General features: G+C 34.7%; 1 protein-coding gene, 1 long non-coding RNA gene and 1 pseudogene across 2 annotated transcripts; 1 reads left to right on the top strand and 2 right to left on the bottom strand.

The window, feature by feature from the left end:
* Positions 1–762: 762 nt before the first annotated feature.
* On the bottom strand, positions 763–1,219 carry LOC147381497 (uncharacterized). The gene is made up of 2 exons (XR_015174510.1): positions 1,060–1,219; positions 763–971 (listed from the first exon to the last, which is right to left on the bottom strand). It is a non-coding gene; the product is annotated as an uncharacterized LOC147381497 (long non-coding RNA).
* An 8,513-nt stretch (positions 1,220–9,732) lies between these two features.
* Positions 9,733–11,260, bottom strand: LOC147381496 (phospholipase A1-IIdelta pseudogene; annotated as a pseudogene).
* Positions 11,261–15,600: 4,340 nt separating this feature from the next.
* On the top strand, positions 15,601–16,239 carry LOC147381495 (CBL-interacting protein kinase 5-like; the record flags this gene model as incomplete). The annotated part of the gene is made up of 1 exon (XM_086430332.1): positions 15,601–16,239. A coding segment is annotated over exon 1 (636 nt), but the record flags the coding sequence as incomplete, so codon positions are not given.
* Positions 16,240–16,245: the final 6 nt, after the last annotated feature.

The following is a 16,245-nucleotide window of genomic DNA, read 5'->3' as shown; positions in this document are numbered from 1 at the left end:
ATAATTTTTAAAATGTATTTATTCCACTTTACCGTGTGCCTTTAGGACACGTGTTAACAAGTCATCATGCATGCACCTGATTTTGAGAAGGGCAAAGAATCATAAATATTTTCTTCGGGATACACATGAAAACGATCTGGGATTCTGTGTTTTTGCCACGTCAGCCACGTATTAAAAATCAGTTGCAGTCATCACCATTCTACTATATTATATTGGGGTAGTTGAATTTAATGAAAGTTGTTGGCTTGTCTTATACGAGTTTTTTAAGCATGACACCAGTTGCTGTGGTTAGCTTGTCTTATTTGCTTTAAAAAAAGGAAGCGTCTGTTTGCTGCACACACACCAAAAGTACTTTACTTACCCACCTTAAATGTAAATAGCATTTACTAATTTACCTTTTTTTTTATCTTTTAAATTCTCAATCAATACACACATTTAAACATACCGATGCAAAGAGGAAAAGATATCCGCAGCAACTGGTGGATTTTCAACGAGGAGGATAAAAAAATGTTACCACCATTCCCCCCTTCAAATGGAATAGTCCTCATAGATATTTTTTTTCACCATTAATTGTTCTTACAAAAAAATTTCTACTCTTGATTGCCCCCACATGAATAAAATCCTGACTTTGCCCTACAAACTAATTTGAATTGCGTCTTCTTCTTCTACCGATTGAAATCACACTTCATTATATTGATAAAAATCTTAAAATTTCTAATTCAAAATTAAGAGTATATCATTCTCTATTTTTATTTAAAACTATAATAAATTAAATTCTCTTCTTGATATTTTCCTGGGTACAATAAAATGGTGGAATTCATGTTCCCATTACCATTTACCAAAGGAACCCGTGTTCCCTTGAAAACGAATATCCTGCAATCAAACAGATCGTAACTAACCTGAACCATTATAGGATTTGGCCCAGATGAAGATATATAAACTGCTGGTCCAGCATTCACCACAGATTCAGCCTGCAGTTGCACGATAACAATTGCTCACAAAATTTATTCGAAATATCAGAAAAAATAAGCAAAGAAATGTGAAGGAAGAAAATCGTACAGGAGACTGCCCCATACGTAGTGTCAGAATTGTATGGCCAAGCTCCAAAAAAAGAGCACCTAAATGTTGCATTGCTAGCCTTGCTTGCACTGATTCGGCCTGAATTTGGCTCCGTGTTGTAGGATCAGTAGAATCTCCATCTCCTTCCAAACGTCCTGCAATATTCTACATAAACGTAGGAAATTACAAACAATGAAGAATTAGAAACAAAGAAAAAATAACCAAAAAGGGGGGGGGGGATGCAAGGGATGTCAACGTAAAACAATTGCCACTTTGGGCATGCACACACAATTTACATTTCATTATGTTTTCAGCAAAGATCTGGGTGGCATTACAAATTTAAACATATCTACTAATCTAGCCCATTTACTAAATTTACTTATTTAAAAACTTTTACATTACACCATCCATACTAAACTCGCCAACTTAAATGCCTGTTTACCACTACATAACAACACTCAATTTCTAGAAGATAGACTCATCAGACACCATGTCACAACAAGCTTGTTGAATGCATGATGAGATACTTTATCAAAAGAAAATCTCCCTTAACAGATGATAATAAATTGTACACATATGCTGGCATATCAGGATTGTGGGGATCGGTGTGTCTAACACTTCGTACCTATGTTAGACACCAATACACATGTCCTTGTCATAGAGGACTTCCAGCAGTCAGATCTGCAGAGATCACCGTCGGATTACTCAAATATGCATATGTGAATAATGCCGCAAAAAGATTACTCAAACATGCATAGATGCATTATGCCACAAAAGACTTGCGGTCTTGAAGGAAGTAAGGCATCTAGGTGTTTATATATAGCATTAAAGCTTTGAAGAAACTTATGATGGGTGAGATTGTGAGAATTCAGCTCACCTTATCTCAAAAATCCTGGGATCAGCTTTTGAGACCACTCAAATTAAAGATCTTGAAAGCTCAGCATTGCACATCCATTCATGCACAAAGTGTGCACTAACAAACAATGCCGCACACGTGCACAAGAGATAACCAAGCTATACATCTACGAACAAAGCTAAAAAAATGGGGACATACAGAAAGTGCAGCTACAGCACGACCACTAAGAAGTTGCTATGCTCTCCGCATAATGATGCATAGTGCTTCAGGTGTTGCCAGTTCACGTGCATTAGATGGCAAGTCCACTCTCTGTTGATCTCCAATATTGGTTGGTGAAGGAGATGCTTGATTCCCTGCATCAATCAAATAAAAAAAAATTATATATAAAAAGGAAAAGAAAAAGAGGATTATGTTAAGCAACAGATAAGTAGAAGTGATTCAGTCAGCCAGGGCAGACTGTCGCCCCTAGATCAAGATGATTGGATGGTCATCGGGACTCAACACACAAATCTCTCAAAGGCCATTCAACATTCTTGACTCTATGGATGACATGTTCCCGAGTCTAATAGCAACATCTTACTCCTATTAGAAGTTAATTCGGTAACATGTTTGAAGTTAGTACCATCGACTGATAAAACCAGCTTCGTGCGGTTTATGAACTCAGAAAGTGTGTTCAAAAATCAGGAATAGGCTGAATTAAAGAAAAAGAAGCCACATAAATTTTCAATAGAAGCAATTAAAAGGTGGGGGGACACATAAATACAAAGCAGGAAGACCACCGTTTGATAAGAAGGAACAGCTACAGTTGGGAAGGGCTGAGGCAGAGAATGGGCTGGGTGATTGGTAGATGTCTGTACATGTGGTACCTGATTTCCTGCCTAGCTCCTGCCATGTGTCCCTTCTGTTTCAACTCCTCGGGAGGCCTGACTAGAAGCATTGGCTCTTGTTAAGCATGATGGAAGGGAGAACTACCAATCCAAACTCCTGCAACAGCAGCAATTAGAAGGAAAAAAAAAATTATTAATTGTTTTGCTTGAAATGAATTTATCAATAACCTCAGACACGGTGGATTTTTGGAGTAGGTTACCAAAAAATAAAAGTGTATAACTAAAGGGAAAGAAGATTACTAAAAACGGCAAAATATGTTCTAGGGTTTAGTTCTAGATCTAAAGATTATAGTGTATGATGGCTTTCAAAATTCTTGTACTATGTAGTTCTATATTCCTAACGTTGTGAAATGATGACTTGTAAAGAATCTTAACTGTCCAATTTAAACTATTAGTTCATCTAAACTTTTCAAGAGATAACTTAAATGAACAATTGTATAATGCCAACTAAAGATCATAGGCACAAAAAGCCATATAAGTACTAATTTCAATATTGCTTGAGAGGATTGGAGTAGCAGGAAAGAACCCCAATTTCAAGCAAAGCAATAAACTCATTTTAAACAGATTTTCCTTTCCTTCTAGATACCCCAAAATATAGCTAAAAGGTGCAAACGCAATAAAATCCTTTTATGGCATAAAGTGTAAGGGTGCCATCTTCGAAATTAGAAATGATATCTAACTGGGACAGCACCATAACATGTGGAATAAGGAACTGAAATGAGCCCCCACTTCATGAGTTAAATTGCAAGGGCGAACCAAATGATTAACAAATTCGCTACTAGTTTCAGAAAGTGCATAAACTTTCAGAAGTAATACCCAGAACAATGATGTATCCATAGTTAGGATTCTATCTAAAACAACCAACCAAATGAGCTACCTTGGAACCCAGAAATCCAAAGATATCTGAGTTTAACAAATCACAATATACAAATTCAAATAATTAACACAAAAAAAAAAAAAACCTAGGTTTAACAAATCACAATTAGCAAAAGAAACTCAAATAAAAAATCGATGGAACTCTAGGGTTTGAGATTTGAGTCGTATTGGGTGGTTGAATCCATGGATGAACAAGAATCAGATAGAAATGGATGAGTTGCAGAGTATCAATTATAAAAAATAAAATATCGAAACATGAGAGAGAAAGATCTTACCGGATGTTACAATCTAGCTTTTCAAAGTGTTCTCACAAGCACCAACAAACGGCAATGAAAACGAGAGAGAGAGAGAGTGACAGACGAAGTAACGAGGGAGATAATGAGAGGGAAAAGGGAAATGGGATTTCGTGCCCTGTTCTTTCGCTCTCAAATTAATTTCTTTTTCTGCACGTGAGGGTGTAGACAATTTACAGACGGATCGACCTTCTGCTGACTATGAACGGACCTTTTCAAGGCGGATTAAATGATTCGCTACAACAAACCATCATACTGCAGCCGAACTCCCTATCCGCTGTTATAACCGACGGTATATATCAGATTCTACTACGAAAACTATATTCCGCTACTATATTTGTTTTTAAAAAATTTATAGTTGTGGAAAATATCATCCGCTGTTATATTCAATTTGGAAAAAATATTGACAGAAAGAACTCACAAAACTGAATTTTATATATAAAAAAATAGTATTCTATCGCTGCGGAAACCATAATCCGTTGTTATAGTCAATTAAAAAAAAATATTGAATTTTTTTTATATACTCTATCGCTACGGAAACTATAATCTGCTGTCATAGTCAATTAAAAAAATTATTGAAATTTTTTTATATACTCTATTGCCGCGGAAACTATAATTTGTTGTTATATTCAATTTTTTAAAAAAATTGATAGAAAAAACTCACAAAACTGAATTTTATATATAAAAAAAAAAAAAAAAAATTGTATTCTATAACTACGAAAACTATAATCCGCTGCTATATTCATTTTAAAAAATCGGGGTGTGGGCGAGCCCTATAGCGTTTTATATCAAAACAATGATTTTGTAGTAGCAGATATATTTTTCCGTTGCTATATAGACTGAATTGGGGTAAGGGGGCCCTATAGCGGCGAATATAAGTATCCACTGCAACAAGTTCTATTTATAGTGGCGGATAAAAGTATCTGTTGCAATAAAAATAAATACAGAGGCGGATAAAATTATCCGCTGCTATTAACAGTCGCTATAGATCAAAAAAGTTGTAGTGATGAATGGAAATATACGTTGGGAAACATTAAATGTTTTGATCACAAATAAAATGGACAATGGGACGTAAAACATCATACTGGATGCAATTGGGAAGTACCATGTATTTTCACTTTTTCTCTTTTGTTTTAAAGCATCATACTTGTTTGAGGCGACATTGATAAGGTCCCAATTATTCAATTTTGGGACTGTAATTCTACGAAGATTATTAATATTTAAATGTTAGTTCCCATAAATAATTGCAAAATTAAATATTTATCCAAATTAATAGAGCTAATGAGATGTTATTGCTAATTGCAGATAAATAAAGCGTACGTGAAAGTTATCAAATCACGAAACAAAGACGGTTACAATGTGCGAGCAAAAAGGAAGCTTCCAACAAAATCTCGATGAATTTGGCCACCACGTCACCGCGCGGCAGTTAGGCCTTGGTGCTCCGCGGTGATTTCGAGGAATTTTTCTCGAGATTTGTACAAGATGTTCCAGATACTTCGGTGGTTGTAACTGAATGGTTCTTTCGTAGCGAATCATCTGAAAAGTTGATCCAATAACCCGATTACGAATGTTATAAATTAGACAGTTGATTTTAGAGAAGGGGTCCTCTTGACCCTCTTCTTCTCCTTAATTTCTCTGTATTTTTCTTAGTTTTTCTTTTAGAGAGAGTGTTTTGTAGTAGTGAGAGGATCAAGAGTTGATTGTGTTAATTTTTCCCCCATTAGTTCTTATTGTAATTCTTTGGAGAAACCATCAAAGAAGGAATCAAGTTGCATCTCTGTTTTACATTCTCTTCTTCATCTACTATCTTTTTTTACTTTCTTATTGCTGCAATATGATTCTTGCAATGATCGGCTAGATCCTCCTTAGAGAGATCAAGGATGCCGGAGCAAGTTCATCCTACCTATGCTGTTTTAATTCTTTATTTCAGTTTTACATGTTAAATATGTGAATCTCTTTATGATAAGATCATCTAACTCATGCTTCTAATTCAAGCTTTGATGAGTATTACTTAGATAAGTTCAAGAACACTCATGCTCTGTGATGAATAGAAGCATAAGTCAGATAATCTTGTCTAAATCAGAGATCTTTATGGAGACTTTTGGGTTTCAATCAATGGTTACATCGAATCATCTTCCAATCCACGAGCAATGACTTGCTACGTGGATTGAGTTATATTTAGAATTAATTAGCATTTTGGATGGCTTGCAATGGTAGACTTGAATTCTCTAAGCCTCTTTCTTATATTTTCAATCTCTATTTTCTATTTTGATTCCAATTTATAAGTTGATTTCCATTTTATTTGTGCAACAAATCTGTTTTGTTTTTAAAGAATCTGTTTTAAAACTCTGTTTTGATTTTTAACCGATTGAACATTTGAATCCCAACTGTCCCTGTGGAACGAATTCGACTTACCCAAAGTCTATATCTCTATTTTTTAATTTGTTTTACACATCAAGTTTTAGAATCGATCAGACATCAGGATTACATTATAGATAACATGTGAGAAATGATTTCATGACGTGGCCATGAATGCAATTCATGTACATTTTAGAGAAAATATTTTCTAGCAAGTCACATTCTTTGGTTAAAGTGCAAACGCATTCAAAAATTTCTTGAAAAATAATTTCATTGTTAGGGGTTGAAAAGTTCTAATAGCATTTTTTTTGGACTAATGATAAAATGCCTCGCTAAAACTGATGCGGTTGATGTGGTATGTGCATAGAACCACAAATCTTTTTCCTTGTATATCCCGAAGAAAAAGATATATGATCCTGTGCACTGTCATGTCAACCGCGTCAATTTATCGGGACTCTTATTATTATTACTAACCAACCCAAATGATTATCTTTTTCTTATATGAAAAAAGAAATTCCAAACAAACAGTTTTTCTCAAATCTAGTTTATCATTATTATTCTCTCTACTAGAAAAATGGGGTTTTTTTTGTTTAAAGAAAAAGAAAATAAGGAGATGCAGCACTAATACATTGGGGGTAGTCAAATTCAATGGCTGTGGTTGGCTTACCCTAGACAAGTTTATAAATTATGACCCTTGGATAAGTGGACAAAAATCCAACACCTTTTCTTTAAGAATCCCAGGCTAGTAGTACATTCAATTATTTGTTTTATTAATTTTTCCACATTTTTATAAAATTGAATAACTATATATATATATATATATATATATATATATATATATATGTTGAATATACTACTAGCCTGGCTTTGGATTTGGCATGGAATTTTAATTTTCACCTCCTATTGGGATATAATAGGGGTTGATGTCTGTGAGGCTATTCTCAATTATTTTCAGCATGGAATAGTTTTAAAATAGGTGAATGCCACTCTTTTTTTCTTTTAAATCTCAAAATATTTGAATCCAGACATCTTGAAAGTTTTAGGGTAATTTCTTGTATGTATAAAATCATTTAAATTTTTTTGTCTAATATATAGATTCTTTAATTTGTTTGCCTCCCTTCTATCATTAGTCCAGTTCAACTGACTTTTGTGAAAGGTAGGAAAATCTAGGATAAAATTCTCATAGCACGTGAAATGGTTAATTAAAAGCTTCTATTTAAAAAATCTTCCTAATTCTTATGTGTTAAGATAGACCTTCGGAAAGCTTTTGATTGTGTTTGGTGGTTGTTCCTGATGTCAATCCTTTTCCAAATACGTTGTTCGAATTGTTGGATAAATTGGATTATGGAATGTGTTTCTTAGGCCAAGTTTTCAGTTTTAATCAATAGGACAAGTTTCGCATTTTCCTAGTGGAAGAGGTCTTCGTCAGGGAGATCCCCTTTCCGTTACTTATTCACTTTGGTAACGGAAGCATTCTCTTGTTTACTTCAAGAGAAGGTAGAGGGAAACTTAATCCAAGTTTCTTCTATTTTCAGTACTCCTGGGATTTCTCATCTTATTTTTGTGGATGATGTTTTTCTTTTTTTCACAAATGAAACCAATTCGCTTAATTAAATCTGAAAAGTCCTTAATCTTTTCCATCTAGTTTCTGAGCTCCAAGATAATGATGGTAAAAGTATAATTTTCTTAACGGGTCTTGTGTTTAGGAAAATATTTCATTTGAAATTCTAAGGTTTAAAGAAGGTAGTCTTCTTGTCAAATACGTAGGTCCTCCACTCTTTTCTTCTCCGCTTAATCATTCTATGAGCTAACCTTTGGTGGGACAAATTTAAAAGAAAATAGAAGGTTGGAGAGCTCGTTGTCTATTCTATGCGAGTCATTTAGAACTTATTAAATCGGTCCTCTAGCTTTCAGATCTATTGATCGAGTTCCTTTAATATTCCCCATAGCACTCTCAAAAAATTGAAAATCTTTTCAGTAGATTCCTTTGTGTGTGTGTGTGTTTTTTTTTTTTTTTTTTTTTTTTTTTTTTTGGGGGGGGGGGAGGTTGCTTCTCTTCATAGATCAATCCATTTGCTTAATTGGAAAAAATGCGCATCTCCTCTTGACTGGGGGGGTCTTGGCATTCAAAGACCGTAATAGAGTTGGTATGATGAAGCTCTTTTAGATTATGGTTGAAAACAAGACCCTATATATGGGCTAGGTGGATGAGGAAAAGATATGGGGAAGACATTTGGAGTGCAGAAATTCCACAAAATGTTTCATGGTCTTGAAGGGAAATTATCATGGTCGAAGAAGATGCTATATATGTAAGAATTTTATTGCATGACGGTGCCTCTATCTCATGTGGAAATTATCATGGTCGAAGAAGATGCTATATATGTAAGAATTTTATTGCATGACGGTGCCTCTATCTCATGTGGAAAGATCTTGAAGGTGAGCCTCTAATTTCCCAATTTGGAAAATAGTATAATCCATTTCTTTGCAAAAGTCATAGACTTTCTAGATGGGAATTCTTGGCAGTTAAAGATGCCATTTAATACTAAAATGGAGGAAGTCTGTGATCTAGTCTTTCAGTACCTTTAATCCCTAAACGCTTAATAAACAATGGCCCTATTTGAATTGCTAGCCCAAACGGTAAATTCAGTTCTAAATGTGCATTATAGGGTGAACCAACGAATGTGCATTCGCGGAAGATTATTTGGAACCACAAAAGTGTTCCACGCTTTTATCACATGGCTTACAATAAATAAGGAGCTAACAACGTGGGAGAAGCTTCGAAAATGAGGCTTTTCATTTGCTTCATGATGCATCTAATGTAAGAAGGCTTCGAAAAATAATGACCATCTTTTTTTTTTTGGGTCGTTCCTTTAGCGGGTGGATTTGGAAAAAGGTGCTTAAAAAATTTGGGGTCTCCAAAGTGGGTATTGGTTCGGCATTGGATGAGATTCTAGCTTTGAAAAGAATCAGATTTCCCAAGCAAATTTGTCCATCACGCGCTCTGTTTAAGTTTTTGTGTAGTTATTTTTCACATATGGAGAGAACGGAATGGAAGAATCTTTGATGAGATTGAGCTTTCTCGCTGTCTAAAATTTTGGACATTGTTGAAGAAGATATAAGGAACATATTTGATGGAGTGGTGATAAATTATGATAATTCTGTTGGAGAGAATGGGTACTGATTTCTATGAAAAGATAGAGAAGAAGATTGAATAAATTTCTGGTTTCTGAATTAAATGTAATAGAAAATACTTAATCTAGAAGTAATGGTAGACGCATACAAGTGAGTGATTGAGACAGCTTCTCACCCGGAAAGGGAAACGAAGGAAGAAATGAGAAATAGACTAGTAACGTAGCTGATTGAATACTAACCCATGGAACAACTAGCTTCCAATTATTCAACCATAAAAGCAAAAGTACACAAAAGTACTCAAAACTCAGGGGCAGGGAAGTCTTCTTTAGATGCTGGGGCCTCAATCCATTTTCCATCTTCATCAATCACCATCCCTTTGTTCTTCTCAACTAACCATGATTTAGGAATCATGCACTCTTTCTTAAGAAAATCAGTTTCCTTGTTAACTAAGCCAACACTTCTCTCGACCATAAACTGAAACTCTCCATCCTTTCCATTCCAACCCGCAATAATATGGAGCAAAGCTTCCAAGTTGTGCCAGTCTTCGGGTTTTGTCGAATCCTTCAAGTATGGTGACTTCCTAGAGTCCACAAAAAACTCGAGGCCTGTAGGAACATATGCAACCTGAATGGGGTAGCCCGGTACCAAGTCTATCACATTCTTTGTGTGCAAAATTCGGAGGTTTGGGAATGACTCGAGCTTGTCGTTGAAGGCCTTATTCCCGACTTTTGGGCTGCTAAATATAAAAGCTGTTACAGGGATATGTGACAACCCATTTTCGACCATATCAAATGCACTTAGTGTCGATAGACATCCGCCGAGGCTGTGGCCTGTGAATATTAAGCTTAGATTATCGTCTTTGTACCGATTCACCAATTCTTCAATCTTTGATCGAAGTTGAGTTCTCGCGCTAGGTATGGTGATAGTCGATTTTGGGTTGCCGGATGTGTAAATGCTGAACCAACCCTTCATGACCTTCAATGAATCATCATTGATGTCGATTGGGTTCAACACTTGCTTCATTGATGCAAGCTCGCTTTCAGCATCCTTTTTCCATTCAAGATCTGTCGTAGTACTACGCCATGTGACATAAATTTCACGTCTGCCGAAATTTTTACTAACTTGATCAGCAGAGGTGACAGCAATATATCCAGCCCAATTGGTTTCGGGATTTTGATTTTCAACTATGACCGTCGCATAGAGGAAGGTATTGACGAAGTAGTGATCTGATGTCAATTGGAGTTGAACATTTTCAAAGAATGATTTCTTGAAATATCGGCTTTTGCCATAGTATTTGGAGTTTTGATCTCCAACAAATGTATCGCGGTTCGCCTGGCAGAATTCACCGCATTGAAGGATAAGTTTCCGAAGGCTTGGGTTTAGAGGTTCTAGCAAACCTTTCCACTGATTCCTCCCTAATAATTCTTCCCATGTTGGCTCCATAACAAAGATAGATGACTATGTATACTTGTTCTTGCTGAGAGATCAAAATGTAAGTGAGATGAAAGATGTTTATGGATGCAAGGTGATTTACCTTTATTATAAAGATAGAAGAGCTGACACTGCTCTTGTACATAGAGGACAAGAAACACTGTTAGCTAGTCAGCTAGCTTGGTATGTATAATCCATAAGTGAAAGAAAAAACCAAAAGACCTGATTCAAGATTTTGAATTTTAAAAACTATGGCTGTTCCCAAGGAAATATCTGTCTATCTATCTATTGATCGATTTAGATTATTAATAACTGGTGGGGTCGGTGATTTAATGGTAAGGACGGTAACATGTATTGGAAACGTTAAATGTCCTGATAATTTGATAACAAATATGGGATGTAGAGCATCATACTGGATGCCCTTAAGAAATACCATTTCTTTTCTGTTCTTTTTTTTTTTTTTCACTCCATTTTACAGAATGAAGTCCAGTTCCTCCTCACTTATTATTTAGGAAAATGCTGGAATGACACAAACGGATGCGCAAAGGTGACAAAAATGATGCGGTGGCACGCACATAACCATAGATATTTTTTACTTGTATCTTGTGGAAAAGCATTTATGGTAATGTGTGCGACACCACATCATTTTGTCACTTTGTATCTCCGTTTGTGCACTCCAGCACGACTCATTTATTTATACTTATAGGTGACCTCTTTACTCCCCACCGACAACTTCATCCAACTATTTATTTATAGATGGGAAACATGAGGAAAATGATTTCATTAGGCAATATACATGCAATTCAAGTGCATTTCATTCACTAGGCATTTTCAGAGGAAAAAAAAATTAATTTTCTCAAAAATCACGTTTTAAGTTATTGTTTAAAATTATTTGGCTTTCTTATAAAATGATTTTTCATTTAGAGGGTTCACATCATGTGTTATTTTCACGAGTCATTCTTAGGAGACAATGGATCCCAATTCATCCGAAAATAGGATTTAAAAAAAGAATTTTATTAACGGGTGCCTAAAGGCACTTGTTAAAGTGCAATAAATACTCTTTGAAAATTGGATTTTGTATCGAAAATGCCCCTTAAAAAGCTTTTATTTTACCAAAACACCCTTCGATTATAATTTTCAAAATGTATTCATTGCACTTTACTTTGTGCCCTTAGGACACATGTTAACAAGTCATGATGAATGCACCTGATTTTGGGTATGCGGTCGATATGGCAAGGGCATAGAATCATAAATCTTTTTCTTCGGGATACACATGAAAACGATCTGTGATTCGGTGCTTTTGCCACGTCAGTCACGTATTAAAAATCAATTGCATTCATCATCATTCTACTGTATTATATTGGGGTAGTTGAATTTAATGAAAGTTGTTGGCTTGTCTTATACGAATTTTTTAAGCATGACCCCACAATGTGTGGTTTGGTTGGCTTGTCTTATTTGCTTTAAAAAAAGGGACCGTCTGTTTGCTGCACACACACCAAAAGTACTTTATTTACCCACTTTAAATGTAAATGGCATTTACTAATTTACCTTTTTTTTTTCTTTTAAATTCTCTATCAACACACACATCTAAACGTAACGAAGCAAAGAGGAAAAGATACCCGCAACTGGTAGATTTACAATGGGGGCTGTGGGCCCTACAAGAATTTTCAAAGCGTATGGATAGTGAGCTATTGCAATAGATATTATCGGAAGATTAAAAATTTTTACCACCATTGCCCCCCTCCTGAAAAAAAAACTTCCACTTTTAATTGTCTTCATAGATTTTTTTTTTTTCACCTTTTATTACTTTTACAAAAAAAAAAATCCTACTTTTGATTGCCCCCACATGAGCAAAATCCTGACTCCACCCCTATGAACTAATTTGAATTGCATCTTCTTCTTCTACCGATTGAAATCACACTTCATTATATCTATTAAAATCTTAAAATTTCTAATTCATAATTAAGAATATATTATTCTCCATTTGTCATTCACGATAAAAGATCATATACATCTCTCCAAGTCTTTCTTGTTTCTATTTATCCCTATTTTTCTTTCACATGTTAAATTTTCTCTCATCTCATATCTCTTATCTTCTATTTTAATTAATTTTTATCTTTCTCTATTCTCTTAACACTACTTATTTCTCTACATTTTTAATTATTTTTCTCTTCTTCTTCTCTAATTTCTCTCCTTCTTTAATCTCTCTTTAATATTTTTTTAATTTATTTTTCTAGTTGTTTTATTCAATAATTTTGATGGGCTCGTCTATAGAGTTTGTTGGTTAAAATCCTAATTAAAACTAATAGTTAAACTCGAAGATTGTAATTTTATTTCGATTAATAATGTTGGATTAATATTTATATTTTTTTGGATTGATTTAAAGTGAGTTAATTATTTTTATTTAATTATATATCTATAAATTCTTTTTGAATTTTTGTCTACAATTCTCACATTGAATATTTGAAAATTTTCTTGATTCATTATGAATAATTGATATAATGATTGATTAAGAAATCTATGTGGTATGTGGATGTCCAACATGTGGCAACCTTATATTTTTCAAAATATTTTAGAAAATAATTTTTTATTTAATTGTTATATCAATCAGTTAAGGATAATCTTTATTCAAACCTAACCGAAAAAGAATGTTGAACGAATAAAATTATGATTTTTTAACTGAATCCTCAGTACCTTAGCACTTTTTAATTTCTATTTTAAATCTTTTAATTTCTATTTCATATAATAGTGTGAAAAATCATTTGTTTAATAGTTTAGGTCAAATCTTCTTCTACCTCAGCCGTATTTTAATTCAATTTTTACATAATCTTCGTCGATTAACCTTGGATTCCCGAGATTTTACTACTTCGCTACAACATTGCACTTGATGAAGTCTTGAGTGCTTATTACATCATATTAAAATGCATGAGTAAAGATCAAACTTTATTGATGAAATCTTAGGTGATGATTACATGAACCCTAATAAAATATTTATTAACGTAGTTGTAACGTGTGAATCAATAGATTAAAAAAATTTGAGAATTTTTGCTCAATGGTACACACAAAATTAATTTAAATCAATAGATTCAATTGATAAACAAGAAATAGCTTAAAAGAAAACGAGTCAACTCGATCTGAAAACTCTAATCTTCCTCATGCATGTAGATGTCCTACATCATTTATAAATGGGTTGGGATTTGTTAATCACTCTATAAAGAATGACACATGGAAAAAACACATAATCCCATTCATGTAAACATGAAATCCAACGATTAAGACTTATCCTCAAAATAAATATCCTTGATATTTGTGTTATATAGATACATATGAATCACAAACATTGAATTTCATATTTATATGATTGAGATCACTTCATAAATATTAGATCAACCAAGATATATCCCCCTCCTCCCCTTGGGATTATGTGTCATTCTCTGCCTAAAAAGCAATCATTTTGTTGAAACTAATTGGAGGTGGTAACATAGAAAGATATTGATCACAGTCAAGCTATATAGATCATAGATTGCACAAATAATGCAATCAAGCCATGGCCATGGGATGACTGAAAATCTAACAATTATGGACCACAGTGGAGTCCTGATTTATAAAGAGTGATTGAGAAATATTTCTACATTTTGGCGAAGATTTAAATGGTTTAGATCTTGTTCTTGTGCAGCCCGAGGCAAATGATCTACGGTTCTATGATGAGGGCGTATGTCAGAGGGGGGTGTCAGATTATCACAGCTCATTTTAAAACACTGTCATGTCAACACTTATCCGTACCTTTGGATTTCATGTTTGTTACGAGTCACTTTTGTTCACAACCTTAGAACAAACATTCTTTTAGATCTTTTTCTCTCTTTGAACTTTTAACTTGTAAATGGGACTGGAATCAATCTCCCCAACAATGGGACAATCTCCATGAATTTAACCTACATGTCCATCCTTTGTCATCCACACAAAACAATATCCTCTTTCTTTAAGAAAATACCCAAAACCCAAAAATTAATTTGTCCTTTTAGGAAAGTTTGTGACCACCCCCTAGGAGGATACCTCGGCAATCATCTCTATGATCAATCCCACGTCTTGATCGTAAGATTTACATTACACAGATCTCAAGGACCATAAAATAGCCTCAATCTTGGGTTGACATAACTAAAGTATACACCTAGGATGGACACTAATATTTCCTCTACATGAGAATTTTTTCTCAAAAACCGCACATAGTCTTGGATCTTGAGCACCCTCTGTAGAGAAGGTTAGCAATTTCTTGTTTCTTTGTTTCAAGTTTCAAAAAATTCAAACCAAACCTGATGTTCATAATTGGATTTTTTAAAAAAAATGCATGGAACTATGGAAGTTATATTGATAGAGATAATCTGTCCATGTTTTACTAAATATAGCATCATATATAACCTCCATACAGAATTCAACCAAACTTTTACTATATTTAGGACTGGTTTTTCTGTTAGCTAAAGTACATATGAGATCAATTCCATTTTAGAAATTACTTGTAAATCTCAAGAGGAGAAATCTAATTCAACTTGCCCCAAGAGGGGCCAGGTTTAATTTCTCATATTATCCTCCTTCCTAAGATCACCATCATTAATTATTTCTGTTTCAGAGCCAAAACAGAATATAATGCAAGAGGCAGTCTTCTTCAATAATTCGAGTTTATTTGATTTGGCTTTGTTTGGAAGGAGGAATATCAATGGAGAAGAAAGGGACTATCTTAATGCAAAGGTACGAGCTCGGGCGAATGCTCGGCCAAGGTACCTTTGCAAAGGTCTACCATGCTCGGAACCTAAGAACAAGTCAGAGTGTCGCAATTAAGGTTATCGATAAAGAGAAGGTTCTAAGGGTTGGGATGATTGATCAGATAAAGCGGGAGATATCTGTGATGCGGCTTGTACAACACCCCAATGTGGTTCGGCTCAACGAAGTTATGGCTAGCAAAAACAAGATTTATTTTGCGATGGAATACGTGAAGGGTGGAGAACTTTTCAATAAGGTCGCGAAAGGAAAGCTCAAGGAAGACGAGGTTCGCAAGTATTTCCAACAATTGATTGGAGCCATTGATTTCTGCCATAGCCGAGGTGTATACCACCGCGATCTCAAGCCAGAGAATCTCCTCCTCGATGAGAATGGGAACCTTAAGATTTCCGACTTTGGGCTTAGCGCTTTGTGCGAATCGCAGAGGCAAGATGGTCTCCTCCATACAATGTGTGGGACACCAGCCTATGTTGCACCAGAGATTATTAACAAGAAAGGTTACGAAGGTGCGAAAGCCGATATATGGTCTTGTGGGGTGGTTCTCTTTGTTCTTTTGGCGGGATATCTCCCTTTCCATGAC

Source organism: Akebia trifoliata, unplaced genomic scaffold (assembly GCF_017979445.1).
Source record: "Akebia trifoliata isolate Shusen 1 unplaced genomic scaffold, ASM1797944v1 Contig00390, whole genome shotgun sequence".
Classification (NCBI taxonomy): Eukaryota; Viridiplantae; Streptophyta; class Magnoliopsida; order Ranunculales; family Lardizabalaceae; genus Akebia; species Akebia trifoliata.
The sequence above is the reverse complement of the archived record's forward strand: the minus strand, read 5'-3'. Positions and strand labels throughout refer to the sequence as shown.